This window comes from Diabrotica virgifera, chromosome 2, assembly GCF_917563875.1.
Source record: "Diabrotica virgifera virgifera chromosome 2, PGI_DIABVI_V3a".
NCBI lineage: Eukaryota > Metazoa > Arthropoda > Insecta > Coleoptera > Chrysomelidae > Diabrotica > Diabrotica virgifera.
The window spans coordinates 44,599,894-44,622,556 of NC_065444.1; the positions used below are offsets into that span (position 1 = coordinate 44,599,894).

At 33.7% G+C, this 22,663-nt stretch overlaps 1 protein-coding gene across 7 annotated transcripts in view; it reads right to left on the reverse strand.

The window, feature by feature from the left end:
- Nucleotides 1-22,663, reverse strand: part of LOC114336036 (uncharacterized) — a 1,032,611-nt gene that overhangs the window by 789,479 nt on the left and 220,469 nt on the right. For all 7 annotated transcript variants that reach the window (XR_007696076.1, XR_007696075.1, XM_050642551.1 and 4 more), the window contains exon 2: nucleotides 7,292-7,394. Coding sequence is in view for 5 of the 7 variants with exons in the window: in XM_050642551.1 (XP_050498508.1) it covers nucleotides 7,292-7,382 (91 nt within the window). In the remaining 2 variants the exon portion in view is untranslated. The remainder of the gene's footprint in view (nucleotides 1-7,291; nucleotides 7,395-22,663) is intronic.

The window sequence follows — 22,663 nt, forward strand, 5'->3', positions numbered from 1 at the left end:
TATAAAAAATTAGAAAGTTAAGATTATTGTGAGATTACAAATTAAGTAACTCATTTGTAATTGAACAAATAACAGCAACAGCAGTTTTTTATATCAGGCCAAAAACTTTTCTGTCCAACGTATTAACTTTGTTCTATTACCTACAACAATTATTGGGAAAACAAGTACGCATTTCCATTTTCGTAAATAAATGTTTTCATTTTATTCATCATAAAGAAATCTCATTAATATTATACTTTTTCTGCATAATACATACTATTTATAGATAAAACGTGTATTTTAAAATTGCCCTATTTACTGCCGTTTTCTTAATAAACAAGCCCAGAGAAGCGGTATCTGGAAGGAAAATTTGTAAAGTTTTAAATCGGATCACGTCTTCAATTTAATTAAAACTGCGATATAAAAAGAAAGCAAGTACCTAGTTGTTATAAGGATGGTAAACTGTAAAATGCAGATAGATAGAGAAACGTTTGTATTACTAAAGAAAAACCAGTAAAATTTTATAAAATTGTTTTCAAATCTTATGATGATTACTCAGAGTAGAATAGAAAGGTTTCAGTTGTCTATTTCATCATTAACATCAATGGTACTACAGCCCTATGAAAGAGCCTCGACCTTCCTAATCCTATTACGCCAGTCAGTCCTATCCATTGCCAACCGTTGCCAGTTTGCTACGCCTATTTTTCTCCCATCCTCATCTACACCATCCTTCCATCTGAGTTTTGGCCTAGGCCTAGCTATTGCATATGGTTATTTTTGTTTTTTGGCTTAAGTTTCTGCTTCTCATATGTCTACTCAGTCCAAAATAGCATTTATTTGCTAGTATTATCCTTCGCTTGATTTCTTCTGTCATATGACGTTCTCCTTGGTGATCAGGGAGCCTAAGTATGTGAATTTGTCCACCACTTCAAATGTAGAGTTATCAACTGTAAATTGGTGACCGATATTTCTGGCTCTATTGTTGGGTGTTGATGCCCTCGTTTACTTGCAGGCCCATATTTTTTAAGGCATTTGAGAAGGTGCTATACATTTCTTCTAGCTTGCGTGTTGTGCTGGAAACTAGGTCCACGTCATCTGCATATGCCAAAATTTGGAATGATCTATTAAAAATATTTCCTGTGTTGTCTATTGGGGCATCTCTGACTGTCTTTTCCAGAGCTATGTTGAAGAGGAGACACGCCAGCGCATCTCCCTGTCCCAGCCCAACATGAGTTTCAAACGCCTGTGATTGTTCGCCCTGTATTTCGCCTTTGCAAACAACTTTACGCATTGTAGCCTTAACCAATCTTATCAGTTTATCAGGGATGTGGAATTTATCCATGGCTTCATACAATTTATTGCTTAGGACACTATCATAGACCGAATTAAAATCTACGAAAAGTTGTGTGGTGTGTGTCGATATTGAATTCATTGGTTTTTTCCAGTATTTGCCTTAGCACAAAGATCTGGTCTGTTGTTGATCAACCAGGTCTAAAACCACTTTGATATTCTCCAAGAAGCTCCTCTGAATGTGCACTTAGGCGACCATATAAGATACTCGAAAATATTTTGTAAGCTGTATTAAGGAGGGTTATTCCCCTATAGTTTCTACATTCCAATTGATCACCCTTTTTTTTATAGCGGGCAAACGATTCCAATACACCACTCTTCCGAGATTTGTTCCTTATTCCAGGCTCTCAGCATTATTTTATATATTTGATTAGCCAGAGTAGCACCTCCATATTTAATAAGTTCCGCGGGTATACCATCATTTCCTGGAGATGTATTATTATTTTTTCGGTGCCGCCCAAAATCCCGACAGCCAAAATCCCGACAGCCAAAACACCGACACGCCAGAATCCCGACACGCCAGAATTCCGACAAGCCAAAATCCCGACATGCAACACTCCTCGCATAAGTAAAAATTCCGACTTTTGTTTAATACTTTTAATACAAAATACTTTTGTTTATTAACAAAAAATAAAAAACAGATGTCCATAAACAAAAAACAAGAAATAAATGTAATTATATGTTAAAAAGAAACTTATCAAACCTGTCGGGATTCCGGCCTGTCTGGATTTTGGCCGTCGGAATTGTGGCTGTCGGGAGTTTGGCTGTCGGGGTAGACCCTTATTTTGGGGATTTTGGAGTAGACCCTTATTTTTTAGGTGTTTTATTGCATCCCGTACTTCTTGAATTGATGGAGGCTCTACTGGTGTATTGTTGTTTGCTCCTGGGAGTGGTTAATTTGGATCTTCTACTTCGATAGTAAGTAGTTCTTTATAGTGTTCCACCCACCTTTTCAATATTTCTTCTTTTGTATTAAGTATGTGCCCCTCCTTATCCTTACATAGACTTAGCCTTGGTTTGAATTCCTTTCTTGCATTATTCTTGTTTGATTTTCCTGTTTCAACGTCTCAAGCTGTCTATTTACTAAACTATTAATGATTAGACTAGTTTTAAAAATACTCAGTATAACATTAAAACGTGATACCAACGATTTCGATGTAAAATAATAATTTTAAATAATGTTAATAATTATAAAATATAATCGTGTAAGGTAGTAAGTATAAAAATGCGACAAGGTGGATAGTTGATACGAATACCAGAAGAAGAACAATTGATCTAAACTTTATGGTGAGTAGTCATTTCTACCCACCCAATGATGAAGAATTTGAATACTCTTACTTCAAAGGAAAGGCAATTTATGTCCCCAACGATTGGTGTTCTGTCACGAATAGTCACGAAGATATAAATCGTTCTACTTTATACAGATTATTAGCGAATATTTAGAAAAAAAAGTAGTTACAAGAAGTTACTTTAATGAGTCACTATCGTAATTATGCCATAATTCAAGGCAAAATAGACGGTAGGAGAAGTTTAGGAAGGAGGCGCGTTTCCTGGTTGAAGAACCTGAGAGATTGGTTTGGTTGGAGCTCAAGGCAACTATTCAGAGCAGCTACCTCGAAGGTCAAAATAGCCATGATGATTACCAACCTTCGTCGCAGAGATGGCAATTAAAGAAGAAGAGCGTGGTGAAGAATACAGTGGCTTAGGTTCAAGCGAGACGAACATTTATACAGTTAAAATCGCCATAATGATTTCCAACGTCAGACGATGAGACAGAAGTTAAAGGAGAAGATATATTTAAAACCAGACTGTCTATACCATTATCAGCACAAGAGTATTTTTGACAGTGTGGCTGGAAAAACAGATAGTGCTGAAAAATTGACTGTGGTGGGTACAGCTTTAAGCAAGAAGTCTACAGAAAATATTTCATTAAGTTAAAAACTATAGGACTATTATCCGCGACTATTAGGTCGATATTTGGTACATGAATGAATAATACCGACGATCGCGTGGATTAGGAATTCAATTTATTAATATGAAATGGACCTATAAGGATAGGACATCTCGCTCAACTCGCCAGGGGAAAGACATGTAAGGAATTACGATCATCTCTCGTATAGGATAGGTAAAATGAAACCGTCGAAATTCGTTCAACGCACCAAGACGACGGGGGTTGTAGAGTTGAGGAAAATGGTCGGGATATACTTAAACTCACCTCTTATACCTCGTTGTTGTTTATTGTTACCCGATCAACGGTCCGAGAATGATCATCCAACTAGGCTTTTCGCTCCGTCTTTTTTATCAAGACGGTATAAAAACACGTTTTGCTTAATTCATTGGCGTACTCTAGACGATAAAATTATATTATCGTCACAACTATAATCTTTGTTTGGTGATTTATAGTTATTTATCTTATATAATTTAAGAAACCCTAGTCTAAAGGAGCATTTGGTGTCAATTTTACTCCGCTTTGTAGTTTTTAGTTATTTATAAATGATTCCAGTCTATTATTTCCCCTCAATTCGTTATGATATTAATATACCCATAAATTTTAGGTAATAATATTAATATATCCATTAAAAGCTTAGGGACTAAATTTCGGGACAATGCTTTTTAAATATTTTTATTTTTTTCGAATCCTGAATGAAAAGTAATTGATGGATTCGACCGTTACTTGATGGAAGTTCATTTTATCTAACAATAAAACACTGAAAACGTTTGTTTTCTATACTTCCACAAAATTTATTATAACTATGTGACTGCAGCTGTTTCGGCAGAGTGCCTTTCTCAAGTGATTTAGTTTACTATGGGTTTGCCTTTTAAAGTCTTTAACTGCAGAGGTTGAGGAGTGGGGAGCTGTTTGTCTCGAGATGTTCATTCAGAATTATATCTGTATTTTTTATTTATTAATTTCCATAGATTCTAATAAAAATAGTCTAATATTTATGCATATTCAAAATAAAGGTCTTAAGCAATCTTTATTATAATCTATGGAAATTAATAAATTAAAAAATACAGATATAATTTTGAATGACCAACTCGAGACAAACAGCTCCCCACTCCTCAACCTCTTCAGTTAAATACTTTAAAAAGGCAAACCCATAGTAAACTAAATCACTTGAGAAAGGCACTCTGCCGAAACAGCTGTAGTCACATAGTTATAATAAATTTTGTGGAAGTATAGAAAACAAACGTTTTCAGCGTTTTATTGTTAGACCGAATGAAAACACTGATAAACATTAAAAAATTTAAACGCATAATGAAAGATTACACTATTGCAGAAGGCTGAAATTCCCTTAGAATAAACAAAAACTTTCTTTTGAATGAGATATTTGAAATTAAAAATCACACTCAATTTTCTCTTTATTTTACCCCTGTAACTTATTAAAATAAACATTATAGAAGTTGTCACGGATTTTAGGCCCTCGGTAATAAAGTAATCTTTAATTCGGCGTTTAAATTTTTCAAAAATACATATAAGATTTCTCAGGATTTGAAAAAAAATGAATGCATTTAAAAAGCGTTAGCCCACATTTTACGCCTATGCTCTTAAATCAAAGCATATGCCACGAACACAACAACTAACTAATTACGACCCAATTTTCTTCGAGTCTCGCCCCTTGTGACGTTTCACTGTTTATTTAGAAAACAGAAAGGTAACGGAACAGCGGCTCAAAGAGAGATTTAACGCAGTTTCTCAACTACTAGTCCATTCACTCACGATAAAATATTGCAAAACCTCCGAATTTTAAAGAACCGCTAGGATTGAAATTAAATTTGGCATACACATAGCTAACATGTCAAAGAAAAAAAGTGATATTGTGCCGATGTGTGCTTTTGCACTGTGTATGAGGGGTCTAGGACGTTTCATCGCCGCCGTTTCGATGCCGCCAGTTCGATGCCGATGCCGGTCGATTCATCGCCAGTCAATTAATCGCTATCTGATATATTTTCGACAGTTACAATTATTAGATATGTTTAGTATTAATTAGGAATTCTAGGAAATGCGAGATATGACGGCGATGAACTGGACTGGCGATGAACCGGCGGCATCGAAACGGCCGGCGATGAACCGGCGGCATCGAAACGTCCCATTCCGGTGTATGAGTACCACCCCTTCTAGATATTGTGCCGATGTGTGCTTTTGTTCTTTTTGTGAGTACCGCCACTTCTCGGGGGTGAAAAACAAACGTTCAAAATAAGTCTGGAAGTGATAAACTGACTAATTCTAACCAACTTTTGTTCTATGGAGTTTTTTCACTAAGTCAATACTTTTCGAGTTATTTGCGAGTGAATATGTTGATTTAAAAAAAGCAGGTTTTTAGACGGTTTTTCTAAATAACTTTTGCAATAAATTACAAAACAAGTTTTTAGACGGCTTTTCGCAAATAACTCACAAAGTAAGTATTTTGTCAAATAAAATCTTCTTAGTAAAAGTATAGCCTTTAAGAAAATGAAAAAAATTATGTAGATATACCTATATGAAGTTTGTAGACCTAGTACAAACAGAGTTGTAGTTAATGAAATGTAGATTCTTACTCGTCAAATTCAAAATTGAATATTTCAACATGAAATTACCAAAAAATTAAGCACTTTTTGGGAAAATTTTTATCGTATCTGTTTTCAGAATTAAAAAAAAAATATTTGTTTATTTTTAAAAAAGCTTCTAGCATTAAAAGTAAGCAAGTTGCACTCAAAATAAAGTTGGTCTCTTTTTGTTTTGGTAAAAAGATCCTGAAAATCACCCCCTAATTCGCAAAACAAACGAAATTAATAGTCACCGCTTCACAAGTTACTTTACTTATGCAATTTTTATATGATCTGTTTGCTTCATTGTCTCCAAGCGCTTATTTTTAAAAGAGCTATAGTTGAAAGGGTTTGAGAGTCCCTAATCACAAGTGTATGTAAATTTTGAACAGCCATATAACCAATTTTTGTCTTAGAGAAAAACAAAGTAAGTCAAAAATATTTATAAAAACAAAACTTACATTTTTTTACTCTTTGAGATTTTTCATATCACTAATACTTTTTAAGTTATTTTGAAAAAAGGGCATTTTTTCCAAAATTAATTTTTTTATATAAAACCAAATTTTATCAAAAATAAGCATTTCGAACCGGTCAAACTACCAGATCATATAAACAATACATTTATAAAATAGATGATAAAGCGGTAACGATAGATTTGATTTGAGGTGCTAAACACGGGGAGATTTTCACGATTTTTACAAAAATAAATCTTATTTTGAGCGTAACTAGCTTTATTTTGATGCTAAAAACTTTTATAAAAAATAAAGCTAAAAGAGTTTTATTGAGTTTTGCCCGGAAAGTGCTTCATTTTTTGGTTAATTTCTCGTTCAAATATTCGATTTGGAATTTGACTAATATGAACCTATTTTTCATTAGCTACAAATTTGCTTTTACTGGGTTCACAGACTTCATGAACAAACCATTTTTTGTTTTTTTATAAGCTACATTTTTTCTAAGAAAATTTTTTTCGATAAAATACTTACTTTTTGAGTTATTGGCGAAAACGCTCCTCAAAAATTCGAAAAGCATTGACTTATTTAAAAAATGTATAGAACATAAGTTGCTTACAATTAGCAAATTATCCATTTCCAGATTCATTTTAAACGTTTATTTTTTTCACCACCGAGAAGGGGATGCTTTCACCCACCAAGTAAAAGCAACAACCAACGGCACCAGTCTAACTTTAAAATGAAGGGTAATTAAAATCGAAATCCAAATTTTCAAGCAAATCCGTCGTGACGCTGAAAATTACTCCAAAAGGGTCATTTACTGGGCTACCGACCTAATTTTCTTTGAGTCTCGCCCCTTGTGACGTTTCACTGTTTATTTAGAAAACAGAAAGGCAACGGCAAAGCGGCTCAAAGAGAAATTTAACGCAGTTGCTCAACTATGAACTGCAGAAAGGAATTTACAATAAGGTATTAGCCAGACTTACCTTCGGATAGTTCTGCCGGAGCCGTGTCAACAAAACGACTTTGTGAAGCCAGATATATGAGAATCACCGATGTCAGCAAAGGCCTCTTCATGGCTTAGTTAACCTGAAACAGAAGTCATCATAGAGTAAGCTGATATCCAACATAAAAGATGGAAACAGAAATAAATAGATTTAAATATATTTAGAAAGAAAATTCGAGATATACTATATAAATAAATAAATAAATAAATAATAAATAAATTTTTCCATACAAATCGTAAGGATTTTAAATGGTTTAAAGCGGTTTTATTATTTCTTTATGTATTTCCATTGTAAAAAATCCTCATTAATCTATGGGATTTTACGTCTACAGGCTCTGCCTTTAATTTATATTTATAGGTAGGTACTATAGAGTTTTAGATGGGCAACTATTTATAATTATATAATGTTATTTACATGCATTCTGTAATATGTATATATATATATAAAGGGTTGTCTACAGCTAATGCCGTTTCCCTTCCGTCAGCCAGGACTTCCATTTTTTTCGATCTTCCCAGTCTCCGTCTTCCAATCCTTTCTTAGACATGGCTTCGTCGACTTCATTTTTCCAAGATCTTCTAGGTCGTCCTCTTCTTCTCGTTCCTCTTGGGCTCCATCCTGCAACATTGTTTATCCAAGTGTTTTCTGCTCTGCGTACGTGGCCGTACCATTTCAGTCTTCTCTCGTCTATATATTGCAGGGCATCTTTTTCCACTTGCATTCTTCTCCTTATCTCCTCATTTGTTATTCTGTCTCTTTTGGTGAGACCACAGCATCTTCTCCAGTATTCCATTTCGGTTGCCAGAATGCTTTTTTGGGTTTTTTTGTTTATGACCCAAATTTCTGCGGCTTATGTCATGATTCTTCTTACTATTGTTTGGTATATCATTCTTTTTGTTTTTCCCTTGATGTTTTTATTCCAGATTACATTATGGAGTTGTCTGATGCAAGATCTTGTTTGTCCCAATCTACTTTTTATTTCTGCTTCTGTTGTTCCGCTTTTCGACATTATAAAGCCCAAATATTTAAAATTCTTCGTTCCTTTTATTTCAACTTGTTCTTCTACTTCTAAGTTTTTTACGTCTTCTTCCGATATTACTAAGTATTCCGTTTTCTTCATATTTATTTCCAGGCCCACCTTTTTGTATTCCTCTTTTAGTTTTCTTACCATGTAACTGGTATCCTCTTCATCTTGAGCCATCACCACCTGATCGTCTGCGAAACACAATGTGTAGAGATAATCGTCCCTTATCGGTATTCCCATACCCCTACACTTTGTCTTCCAAGTTGTTAGTGCGTGTTCTAAAAATATTTTAAATAGAGTCGGTGACGTTGGGCATCCCTGTAGTAATACTTTTGTTGTTTTGAAGTTAGCAACTACCTTGTTTCCGATTTTTATATTTACTTCATTTCCACTGTACATGTTTTTGATTGCTTGTGTTAGATTAGGTGGTATCCCTATTTTAGTCATTGCTTTGTACAGTTCTTTCCTTGGCACGGTGTCGTATGCCTTCCTAAGGTCTATAAACGCCATGTGTACATCTTTGTTCTTAGCTCTTTTTTTCTCTATTGTCTGTTGTATTGTATGGATATGATCTAGACATGATTTCCCTGCTGTAAAACCTGTTTGTTCTTCTCCGATTTTACCTTCTATATTTTTCTCTATTTTGTTCCTGAGGATCCTGCCATACAGTCTTCCCATTGTAGCGATGACGCTTATCCCCCTGTAATTTTCGCAATCTTTTCTGTTACCTTTTTTGTATATCGATGGTATGTAGGCTTCCTGCCATTGTTTAGGGATGTCCTCTCCATTTATTGCTCTTTCCATGATTCGGCATATCATTCTTCTTAATTTATGTGTTCCGTATTTGATTAGTTCCGCCACAATTCCTCCTGGTCCTCCAGCTTTATTGTTCTTCATGGAATTTATTGCTTCTTTCATCTCTTTGTCTGTTATGACTATTTTTTCTTCCTCTGCGGTCATTATTTTTTGTTCGTCTCCATCGATGCTGAATTCTGGTCTTTGCTCTATCAGTAGATTTTTATAGTGGTTCTCCCACTCGTCGTCTGGTATGTATTGTATAAAAGTTTTCTCTTTCCTGTTAGTTCGTAATGATTTCACAATTTTCCAGGCTTCTGAACTTCTTGTTCCTCCAATATTCTGTTCTATACTTCTACATGACCTTTCCCATTGTTCATTTTTTTCTTTCGTTGTAATAGCCCTAACTTCTCTGTTCTTATCTCTATATTTACGGAGGTCTTGTGGATCTTTTGTGCTTAGGTATTTATGGTATAGTTCTTTTTTTTCTTTTATTTTCTCTAAGGTGTCTTCGTGAAATTCCCATTTGTAATTTTTATCTCTTGTATTTTCTATTTCTCCTAGCGCTTCCAGACCTGCTTGTATTATGCTTTCTCTTATGTGTTCGTATGTACTGTTGATATTCTCCTCAAAACGAAATTCCACTAGCTTCTGATCTAATCTTCTTTGGTACAAGTTTCTTATGGAGTCGTCCTGAAGTAAGTGTATCTTCAGTCTTTTTTCTGTTGGTAATTCTTTATGTGGTTCTTGGTTACTCTGTGCACTTTGGTGTACCCATGGTAGTTCTAATCTTGCTATCAGTAGTCTATGGTCGCTGCCGCATTCTGCTCCTCTTTGTACTCTTACGTCTCTTATTCGCATTGTGGTTTCTTTCTTCAGTATGACGTAATCTATTATCGACTTAAGGTTTCTCTGTAATATGTAATCTTTAATATTAAATGAAATACCCACAACAGAATATTAAAAAGAAGAAAAAGAAGGACTGAAGGAAATACCGATCCAGAACGAACAGAGGATAGACCCCCTAATGAGAAAGAAACTAACCAGAAACTAAAGAAAAATAAGAGCCTAGTAAAGAATGATGTAACAGCTGGAATGTTCAAACATGGACTACCACTAACAATTATGCATTTGGATAAGGTACTGAAAGAAATCTTCGAATAAGAACAGATGCCGAAAGAATAGACTAAAGCCACACTGTGCCTAATTCACAAAAAAGGCCACAAAAGTTTATGACATAATGACAGGTGAATAGTGCTACGTGTGAGTAGGAGATCAGTTAACAGACGACATAAAGATAAAAAGAGGTGTGCGACAGGGATGTATATTGTCCCCATTATTGTTCAATACATATTCAGAACACATTATGAACCTAGCGCTAACGGACATAGACGAGGGAATACTTATAAACGGAGAACGATTGAACAACATAAGATACGCTGATGATACTGTCATTTTTGCAGACAGTCTTGAAGGTCTGCAGACACTTGTCTCCAGGGTGGCAGAAGTAAGTAGCAGGTTTGGGCTTGATTTTAACATCAAAAAAACCAAATACATGGTTATAAGCAAAAATAGGATACCACCTGGTCAATTACTAGTTAACCAACAACCTATAACACAAATCACCAACTTTTGTTATTTGGGTGCAAACTTAAATGAACAGTGGGACCAATCGACAGAAATTAAGATAAGGATCGAGAAAGCAAGATCAGCCTTCGTCAAAATGAAAAAAATCTTTAACGGTCATGATATAAAATTGGAAATAAAAATTCGTTTACTAAAGTGCTACGTATTCTCCGTTCTTTTATATGGCGTGGAGTCATGGACCTTAACTGAAGCATCACTGAAGAGACTCGAAGCATTTGAGATGTGGTGCTATAGACGCATTTTGAGGATTTCCTGGATAGACAGAGTTACCAACGAATAAGTTCTACATAGAATGGGTAAAGAGCGCGAACTAGTAGTAACCATAAAACGTCGCAAACTGGAATACCTGGGCCATGTAATGCGCAATGAACAACGATATGACCTACTTCGGACCATACTTCAAGGTAAAGTGCATGGGAAAAGAGGTCCAGGACGAAGAAGAATATCCTGGCTGCATAACCTGCGAAAATGGTTTAACTTAACCACTACCGGACTTTTCAGGGCAGCAGTCAACAAAGTCAGAATAGCCATGTTAGTGTCCAACATCCGTAACGGATAGGCACCATAAGAAGAAGAAGAATAGTGCTACTAAATGTTTCATATAAAATAATTGCTTACTACCTATTATGTTTAAGGTATTTGAAACACTAATTCTGAATAGAATTCAAGATCTTGTTGAAGTCGATGAACTTATACCACAGCATCAATTTGGTTTCCGTCAGCATCACTCCACTATTCAGCAATACCATCGAATCACTAACACAATAAAAAGCTGCTTGGAAGAGAAGAAATTATGCGTTTCTCTTTTTCTTAACGTAAAGCAGGCGTTTGATAAGGTTTGGCACGACGGTCTCTTATATAAATTGAAAACACACATGCCTCACCAAATATATCTCATTCGCAAACCCTACATCAATGAACGATATTTTCAAGTCAAAGTTAACGCCTCAACATCAAACCTTCATTCTATCCATTCTGGAGTCCCCCAAGGTAGTGTCCTTGGCCCATTCATATACCTCCGCTATACAGCAGACATACCTTATAATATTGATATCCTAATGGCTAGTTTTGCTGATGATACAGTAATTCAACTTCAGACGCAGATCCTGAAAGTGCTGCCAACAAACTTCAGGATTACCTACAAGTGCTACAAACCTGGCTTGAACAGTAGAAGATTAAAGTTAACGCCGAAAAATCGACAGCAGTTACTTTCACAACAAGAAGACAAACATGCACCCAAGTACATATTAATAATATTCTAATTCCATAAAAAACTGAAGTGGAAAACCTACATTAAAGCCAAACGAACGCAACTAAACATAAAAGTTAGACAAATGTATTCGCTACTTGGAAATAAGTCACAATTCTCACTCGAGAATAAAATACTGATCTACAAGATCATCCACGAACCTATTTGGTCCTACAGAATTGAACTCTGGTGTTGCAGTAAACCTTCCAACACCAAGATTTTACAATCATTCCAGTCGAAGACTCTTCGAACAATAGCCAATGCTCCATGGTACGTTTCCAACCATACAATACACAATGATCTTGGTATTCCACTCATAAGGAAAATCATTGACCTTCAAGCAAACAGAGCCGAAGAAAGAAACTCCACCAATGATTGCCAAATTATAAGAGAATTATACCAACCACCACTACCTAGTAGACGTCTAAATAGAACCTCGCTCGACGACCTTTAGTATTAGGTAAAGACTTGGAGAACCGTTAATGGACGGTACCCGCTACAAGCCACATGCCACTCATAATATTTGCTAACTACTCTTGTACTACTGAGTAGATTGTAAATAATTAGTTGTAATAAATAAATAAAAAAATACAAAACACTTAAAGTACATAATAAAAGATAAGATACCACACAAAATAGATAAGACATAGAAAAATATCAATGTGGATTCAGAAGAGGACGTAGCACAGAACCTATATCAAATTTTCCTGCTGCGCGAAATACAAGCAGAAAGCTACGAATATAAGAAATATAATAAAAATATAAGAGCCCACACAGTGGCCCTATTCAACGACTTGCTAAACAAGCTTTTGGATATAAATTTTACCAAATAAATGGAACTGAAACAGATAGGTTTAAAGTCAGTAAGGGGGTGCGACAAGGGGAATACTTTCAGTAATCTTCCTGAAAGTGTCGTCAAAGAAGCTTGAATCGACAAGGCAATTTGTATATCAACGAAAAATCCAATGTCTCGTATTCGTTCATGACATATTACTGATAACCATAAGTAAACAAAAATTAAAAGAAATACTGTAACTACTAGAAGCGAAAGTGAAAAAGAAAGGGATATACATATACAAAGAAAAGACAAAATATATGAAATAGAAAAAAAAGAATACAAGGACAATACTGGATAATAATCATAGAAGGAAAAATGTATAAATTCGAACAATTGGAAAGATTCCTAGCAAGCGAATTAGCAAGACATATGCATTATATGCCAGTGAAACATGGACGATGAACAAATCCACACGAGTCATGCTCCAAGTGTGGGAAAGAAAAGTCTTCAGGAAAATTTTTGGAGCAAAGCTATGCTAAGCTTTTGAGGTCATAATGTCATGGGCTGTAACAAAGAGCATTAAGTAAAATTTAATTAAAAAATTAAAATGCTACAAAATTCATTTAGAAGCCATCTTATTTTCTAGAAACTCCTTATATGCTTTAGGTGTTTCCAATAGCATATAAAGATAATCTTGCACATATTTATGTTTAAGATCATCAGCTCCTTATATTTTATTTATAAATTCCGGCTTTAATAACGAGTCCCACAACCAAAACCATAACAAACTACTTAACAATAAATTTTGGTCTGTGACCGGAACCGAAATTAAATTATGATTTTAAAAGGGTTATACGGTAAAATTAGATTCCATTATAAAAACTATGGCAATGGCTACATATGGGATAGCTAAATAAATTTTAACAAAATTTAATTAGAACAAACCACTATATTCAATATGATTATGCGGTGAAAAGCTCCCTACGAGTAGCACATTATAGTATAGCATAGTGATTAGTTTAGTTATTAGTTTGCTAAATAAATAATTATAAAAAGGTTATATTAAATATAACCTTGTAATTATATATAAACTTGTTTTTATATATAAACTTGTTATTATATAGGGTGTCCCAAAAGTTGTGGAACGGTCGAATATTTCGCGAACTGAACATCGGATCGAAAAACTGAAAAATACATTTTCAATCATTTTCAAAAATCTATCCAATGACACCAAACACCAACCCCCACTACACCCTCTGGAGGTAGGGTGGGGGGTAACTTTAAAATCTCAAGTGGAAACCCCTAGTTTTTCTTGCAGATTTGGATTCGTTACGTAAAAGTTAGCAACTTTTATTCAAGATATTCTTTCGAACTGTGGATAGATGGCGCTATAATTGGGAAAAACGATTTATCCTGATACCATAGGCAAATTATAGAAACGGTCTAATATCTCGAGGAATACACTTCCAAATGAGAAACCAAAAAACGGGTTTTTAATATTTTTCGAAGACCTATCGATAAGCACAAAAAATGACCCTCCAACACACCCCCTGGAGACGGGGTGGGGGGTAAATTTAAAATTTTAAATAGCAACCCCCTCTTTTTATTGCAGATTCGAATTCATCATGAAAAATTAAGCAACATTTATTCGAAACATTTTTTAAAATTGCCGATAGATGGCGCTAATAAATCGTATTTTTCCAATTACAGCGCCATCTATCAACAATTCTAAAAAATGATTCGAATAAATGTTGCTTAATTTTTCATGACGAATCCGAATCTGTAATAAAAAATGGGGGTTGCTATTTAAGATTTTAAAGTTACTCCCCACCCCACCTCCAGGGGGTAGGTTGGAGGGTCATGTTTAATGTTATTCGATAGGTTTTCGAAACGTATTAAAAACTTTTTTTTTGGTTTCTCATTTGGAAGTGTATTTCTCGAGATATTAGACCGTTTCTATAATTTACCTATGGTATCAGGATAAATCGTTTTTCCCAATTATAGCGCCATCTATCGACAGTTCGAAAAAATATCTTGAATAAAAGTTATTTACTTTTACGTAACGAATCCAAATCTGCAAGAAAAACTAGGGGATTCCATTTGAGATTTTAAAGATACCATCCACCCCACCTCCAGGGGGTGTAGTGGGGGTTGGTGTTTGGTGTCATTGGATAGATTTTTGAAAATGATTGAACACGTATTTTTCAGTTTTTCGATCCGATGTTTAGTTCGCGAAATATTCGACCGTTCCACTACTTTTGGGACACCCTGTATATAAACTTGTTATAAATTTTTGTAATAGTATATTGTGCAACAAGTGAAAAAAGGTACTAATTTCTCACGAGTTTGAAAAGTTGCGGTACGAGCGCAAGCGAGTGCCGCATTTCAAACGAGTGAGAAATTACCTTTCTGCATGTGTTACACAATATACTTTTCCTACAACCACAGTTTTTGCTAAAAATAAAAATCACAGTTTCGAAACGAAGATTTATCTATTATAATAATAAATTATAAATTTTAAATTGTATTTAATTAATCAATTTAAATTCCTTATACCTAAACAAATTACACAGAAGTCAGTTAAAAAATTAATGCACTGACTTAATTTGTTTGAATTTAAACTATTTTAAATAATTATTACAAAATGATCTCACATTTGACCTTATATTTATGCAGTCACGAATTTCCACCAAACCTACTTCATTCGACGTATCTTGCTGAGGTTGCTAAATCCGTATTGGTTAATGGATAAATATAAAATGTTTATTAAGAATAAAATTGTAAAATAAAACAGTTGTAACATCCATAATTTAATTTCTATTCGATAATTAAGTATAATAATTTTCTTACAGGTTGTGTATTTGTCTACACTTTAACCATAGATGTAAACAGAATAAGATATATAACAAATGATGAAAGGGTTGTCAGTGCGAGTATACAATTGTATATAGTAATTGAGTCAATACTCGCAATCTTAGGTTTGTATTTTATTAGTTGTTATATAATCATGGGGCAACCGGTTTCGAGTCTTACAATATATGACTCATCTTCAGGCCCAGTACAAAAAGTCTTCACAATACAAACTACAAGCTAAAATCACAAAACGAGAGACATGCACATATACATAATATTGTATAAAACATAAAAACAACTTTGTCTTGGTTTTAATCACATGCAATAAAGCCAAACAAGTGTATAGTATTGAACCCAATAGTCTATACTATAGCATGTAAACTGAGACATTTTTGCCATTGGGAGCGACCAATCTGATGAGAATTGCTTGGTATATAATTTAATATATACTACCATCAATCCTTAAATAGTTAAGGGTTTATGGAGTCCTGACAAGATGGTATGCGATGAAACAACATATTTAAAGTTAGTAGTAATCGGTATGTACTTACATAACAGCTACTGAAACTGTTCTACAGCTAAAGATGTACCTGGAAGTCACCAGCCCCATAAGAACAGTTGACCAGTCAAAGAGCCCTTAGTCTCTTAATTGTTTATTGTTGTCAGAACAACTGTGTTCATAAATTCCTGTGTTCCCAGTGATGTATGTTTTTTATCATTAACAGTTGTTGTTTGTCAGATTTTGCAGTTGTTTTTTATTTTTATTGTTTAAGAAAGTGCAAAACACATTTTATAATGGGACATCACTTACAAAATTTTTCACATGCACAAATTTTAAAATTGTATTTCGGTTGCCAGAAACTTTTTATTATTTTTTATATCATATTTAAGATTGTGCTGTCAGATTTCCCAGAAAATTTTGAAAGCTAGTTGGCTTTCACCTTTCTCTTTGTGAAGACAGAGAAATCAACTCAACCACCCACATGCTCGAGGTATAGTCATATGATGCTTTGAGGTATATCTTGTTTAAATTTCACCCATCGCCAGGGTTTAATATATAACACGCAAATGTAAGACTTTTGGTCGGCATTTTAAGGGTTTTAACCCATGTATTTTTGGTGGCTTAGCATGTAGAGCTTGCTAAGAATACTGATGATATTCTCTTTAGAGCGAAAACGTTCTGTTTTTTAATGTAGCCCTTTATTGGGGTATAAATAAATATAAATTTTACGCAGAAGATCTTTTTCTTCAACCTATTTTTCATTAGCTATAACTCTACTTTTGCTAGGTATAGAGACCTAACATATACACCGTTTTTTTTTCACTTTTTTATAGGCTATAGCTTTGCTAAGAATATTTTTTTCGACAAAATGCTTACGTTTCGCGTTATTTGCGAAAAACCGTCTAAAAACGTGGTTATTTTGTTAAAAACTGAACACATTCACTTGCAAATAACTCTATAATTTATTTAGTGAAAAAACTCTATAGAACAAAAGTTGCTTAAAATTAGTCAGTTTTTCAATTTCGGGACTTATCTTGGACATATATTTTTTCACCCCCGAGATGGGGTGAAACTCATCCCCAGTGCAAAAGCACACATCGGCACCATATCACTTTTTTTCTTTGACATGTTAGCTATGCGTATGCCAAATTTCATGTTAATCCAAGCGGTTCTTTAAAATTTACAGGATAAATCGTGAAACAATGTACTATATATTCGGTTTAAATTTTTTAGAAAGTTTTCGAGCGTATTATGCATTTTACTTTCTTTAAAATGATTATTATGTAGCTTGACAGTGATTCTTGCTATTCTACTTTATTTTACAATCACATCAACATCTAGAAATCAAAAAGAGTAACAAAATCATCACCACACAACGGTAGCATCCTGAACAGATCTCCCTCAGTTACCTCCAGTGTTCCCGATCTTATATGGTGTTAACCTTATGTACATAAAATAGTTTACCTATAAACATTACATGTTTTGATATTTACGTCTTTCAATGGTTAAATTTTCTAATATTCTACCAAGATTTTACTTCTGGATCCGATAAATCCTGGAATGTCCAGTGGAGTTTGGAATATCTTGAAAAGTATATAACACAGAAAGTTGAGATTTCAAATAACAGTGTTTTGAAGTTGATAGTTGCCACTGTGTTAAAGTTTTTTAATATTGTTGGTGTTTCAACAAGGTAATTAAAAAAAAAGATTGTGTGTGTACTTTGTACGCACGTAAGAAGTGATACTTCTATTATATAATTTCAACGAAATAAATATACTTAACAGTTTATTTGTTTTTTATTTAAATATAAGAAGTTTTTTATTTAAATATAGAAGGTCTTTTAGGTATCAGGTATGTCATTTGTATAATTCATTACCATCAACAATAAAAGTATTAAACATTGGGCAGTTTAAATCCAAATCTAGAGACTATTTGTTTATTTCTCAATCATAATTTTGGTTCTGGACGAACATAATGCTCGAGCTCGAATAAATTGGTAAATGAAACGAAATTATTGTTGTTTTTATAATGGCGCTATATAGATAAGTTTTTTTTTTCTTTTTCGGGTTAAGTGGAAGAACATTTTCTGTAAATGGCGACATTTCAGAAAATGAACTTCGCCCTTTATTTCTGAAAATAATATATTATGTTTCATATAAAAATGTACATTTCTATATTGAAGAAATAATAAAGACGATATTATTATTATTATTATTATTATATTAAACTAACTTTCTTACCTACCACTTTCAAAATTTTTTTATTAAAACAATACCAAAAATTAAAAAAAAGAAGATGCTATCCAACCAAGCTATCAAGCCCCGTGTACGTGACCTCTCGGATATAATTACACATCACGGTGACAAATAGATCAAGTGAAGTATAAAAATAATGTTATAATAGATATTTTATTATCTTACATCCGAGGAAGACAAATCCAAAGACACAAAAATTATAATAAATAATATATTTACTAAAAACACTAATATATTCTTTTAATGACTTATTTGCGCTGATACATAATATATAACTTGAAAGATTAGCAACGAACTACATACTATCTGTGTGCGCATGCGCTCAGAATTATAAAATTTCACTCTCAATCGTAAAGAAGTATAACTTCAAAAAGTTTAACATTGATGACGATGCGGTGATGGGATAGCAGAGATCTTTAGTAATTATTATTGATAAAAATATATTTACTGATTATTATTGATAACATTTACTGAATTTCATAAAGAAATGGATATAACCAGAATCCCAGAATTGTTTTGAAAAATGAAAGAAGTTGAACAACTGAAGGAGAAACATTGAGAAAAAGAAGAAAAAAATGGGTCAACAGCAGGTAACCGAATTATCGTTTTACTAAAATTAGTGCAACGTTTAAAACAAGAAAACTTCAAAATAATTTTGAAATTCTTCCTCACTGGTTTATGAAATAACGTTGGTGATTATCATACGTGTCATAAAAACTGTGCATTAGTAATTTTCGGACGGAGTATAGTGTAAATTATTTATAAATACACTACAGGTTGCAAACATATGGCGAATTTTATTTAATTCCATAAAAATGAAAAATGCTATAATTTTAAGCTTTCCAGTTGCAATAAAACTTTATTATTTTCAATATCTACCTCTACCGCAGTGTGTACATACATGTACGTAGAGAGTGTTTTTGTTTTCAGAATAAATATTTAGATTTCATTTTCGTCTATAGTGTTCAATGCAATCTAGTTCAATTTTAATAAAATACGCTTTTAATATCCTTAATAAATTTTACGTGGTGGTCGAGTTTGTGCTATAAAGTTTATTATTTTTTGTTGATTAAGGCTAATTTTCACAGATCCGATATCCGAAGACACGAAATACGAAATTTTTTCGTACGATTATATTTGATTGTCGTATCCGAAATTTTTTGACATTTGTGTAATATGTCAGATTATTCCATGGATTGATATTTGATACAAATGTTTGCTGTTGGATATTGAACAGGAACAGATAGATAGTTTTATTTCGATTTTATTCTTATTATTGTTTGGATCATCATGGATTCGTCAAATTATCTGTTTGAAGAGGATAACCATCACATCCATTTATAATTAACTGTTTTTAATGGGAAATAAGCCACAATTTTACTAAAAAATAAAATCATTTTTTTTATTAAAATTGTGGCTTATTCATTAAAAATAGTTAATTACAAAAATGCCGCAAGAAAATAGTTTCAGAACAACATCCATTTATAATTACGATTTTGTTGTTCCATTTCAATATATCAAAAACATAAACACTTCACAAAGTAAGGTTATCAAGACGTTCAAGATAGAATGTCAACAGTGTCAAAATTCTTCCGATTTTCGTGCAAAAGTTAAAATAATTTTAACTTCTTCCGATGACTTTTTAATTTCGTACGAAAACCCATCTGTCACTTTTCAGCCAATGAAATTCTCTGAAATTTCTATCGTATCATCGTACTGTCGGACATCGGATCTGTGAAAATCCACCTTTACTCGTTGCTAGTTGAGAAGTGCTGAGAACATAAACATTTTATGCCTTGAAATAATTTTGTTTTTTTTTTTTCAAAATACGGGATGTAGAATTAAAACATCAAGATAACATCTTGATAACATATAGTATAGAAAGATGGCCTATTTTGGACACGTAGTAAGGGGAGACCGGTATAATATTCTTCAACTTATTATGATGGGTAAAATCGAAGGACGCAGTGGAATTGGTAGAAAGCAGGTCTCTTGGTTGAAGAATATCTGGGACTGGACAGGAATAAAGAAAGCAGAACAACTATTTAGAATAGCTCGAGACAGAGACAGTTTCGCCATGTTAATCGCCAACGTCAAGGGGACTTGATAGGGCACGTTAAAAAGAAGAAGAATTAAAAATAATAAAGTATTGATTATTGAATAGATTTTGTCGATTTTAGGGACGAACGAAAATGCATGTATCAAATATGTGCAAGCTAGTAATGCTGCTAATACAAAGCGACAAACATACTTCATTTTCATTGCATAAGGTCAAATCTGGAGGGTGTAATAACGAATGCACGTATTTAATATGTCAGATTAAAGATAAAATTAAATCTGCTGTAACTATGGTTCTCCACCACCTAAGTCGGCGCACACAGTGGAGGCGGTTTCCGCTAGCGGGCAACGCTAGCGGGACCCGCTTTTAAACGTTTTCAGAAAGAATGCACGTCTTTAAATGTACACGAACATAGTCAAAGCAGGTCCGCGTGGTCCAACCGCCTCAACCCGCCTGACCGCTTTTGCTAGAATGAGAATTTAGTTTTTTCCGCGCGGTTTTAATGTTTACTGCAATGATAATTTAGTTTATTCGCTCTTTTATAATAAGAATTAATAGTTCTCCATGGATTAATTTTATAAATAATTGTACATTATAATAAACAAAAGTAATAAAGTCAATCTTATTGAAACCGTAATTTTGTGTGACTTAGGTATTTCTAAAACCATTTCAGTATTAACTATTAACTAAATCAGTACTTGAAAAATAAATTTACAACAAAACTACTTACCTCAATGTTATAACAAGCCTTTCTTCCGGAAGGATAGCCTGCTTATGTAAATTACACCAGTTTTTAATTAAACGATATTCCTTCTTCTTCTTAAAGTGCCTATCCGTTCCGGATGTTGGCGATCATCATGGCTATCTTGACTTTGTCTACCGCAGCGCCGAACAGTTCAGTGGTAGTGGTATTATACCACTTTTGTAAATTTTGAAGCCAGGAAATGCGTCTTCTTCCCGGTCCACTTTTACCATTTACATACCTTCCCTTGGAGAATCAGTTGGAGAAGGCCGTAACGTTCTTGATTTCTCATTACATGTCCTAGATATTCTAATTTTTTTGTTTTGATGGTTATGAGAATTTCACACTCTTTCCCCATTCTACGCAGGAATTCCACGTTAGTAATTCGCGTCAACGTAGGATATACGTAAGATGCTCCTATAACACCACATTTCGAAAGCTTCGAACCGATTCATAGATGTAACAGTTAGTGTCCAAGCTTCCATTCCGTAGAGCAGAACTGTGAATATATAGCATTTCAACAGACGGTATTTTGTTTTTAATGATATGTCTCGACTGTTGAAAATGGGTCTCATTCTAAAGTATGCTGCTTTCGCTTTTATTATTCGCTGTTTAATTTCTGAGTAGTCCCATTTGCTATTTAAATTCGTACCCAGATATGTATATTCTCATCTCTTTCGATATTCTGTTGGTTGACTGTAAGTTGAGCGTTTAATATTGTTTTTAACGATACTCCACTTTCTCCAAAATATATTTAAAAGTCTCTTGAGTCATTCTCATATACTGGAAGAATCGTTCATTATCTTTTAATTTTTGAAATAGATGATGATATTCTCCATAAATTAATCTTTCTCGATTAATAGGATGTACATCAACTCTCTCTTTTCAGTTTAGTCAAAACAGAATCTAAAGCAATTATATCATCATCGGAAGACGACATTTTGCTACAAGTAGTAGACGCAACTGCCAGATTTGAACGATCTCTCTCGCTTTTACCCGTCTTCACTGTGTTACCATACCCGCGCGCGAGAACCGCGCGGTTTGCCCGCTAGCGGAAACCGCTTTCACTATGTGTGCCGCCTAAGGCCTTGCCTAAACGTTTAAAATTTAGGTTTTATTATATCGTCAGAGATTTTTAAAAAGCTGTCAAGTGACATTTTATTCAAAAGAGGATTATGTGCAAAAATGATATGTACGAAAGTTCTACCTATTATGTAAAAAAGGGTCAAGGGTATTACTTATTGGTGTTAAGATAGTCTCATAATTTTTTGGTAAAAGTAATATTTTTTAAACTGATTGTGTATAAAGGAGCTAAGTTCCACTTAGTAAAAATATAAAAATGTTACTTGGCCCCTTTTTCAAATAAGCGACGATATATTTTAAACGAGAACTTATTATTCACTGTATAAAAATTTCCTAAAAAAAAGGAAATATCGGGAAAAACCAAAAT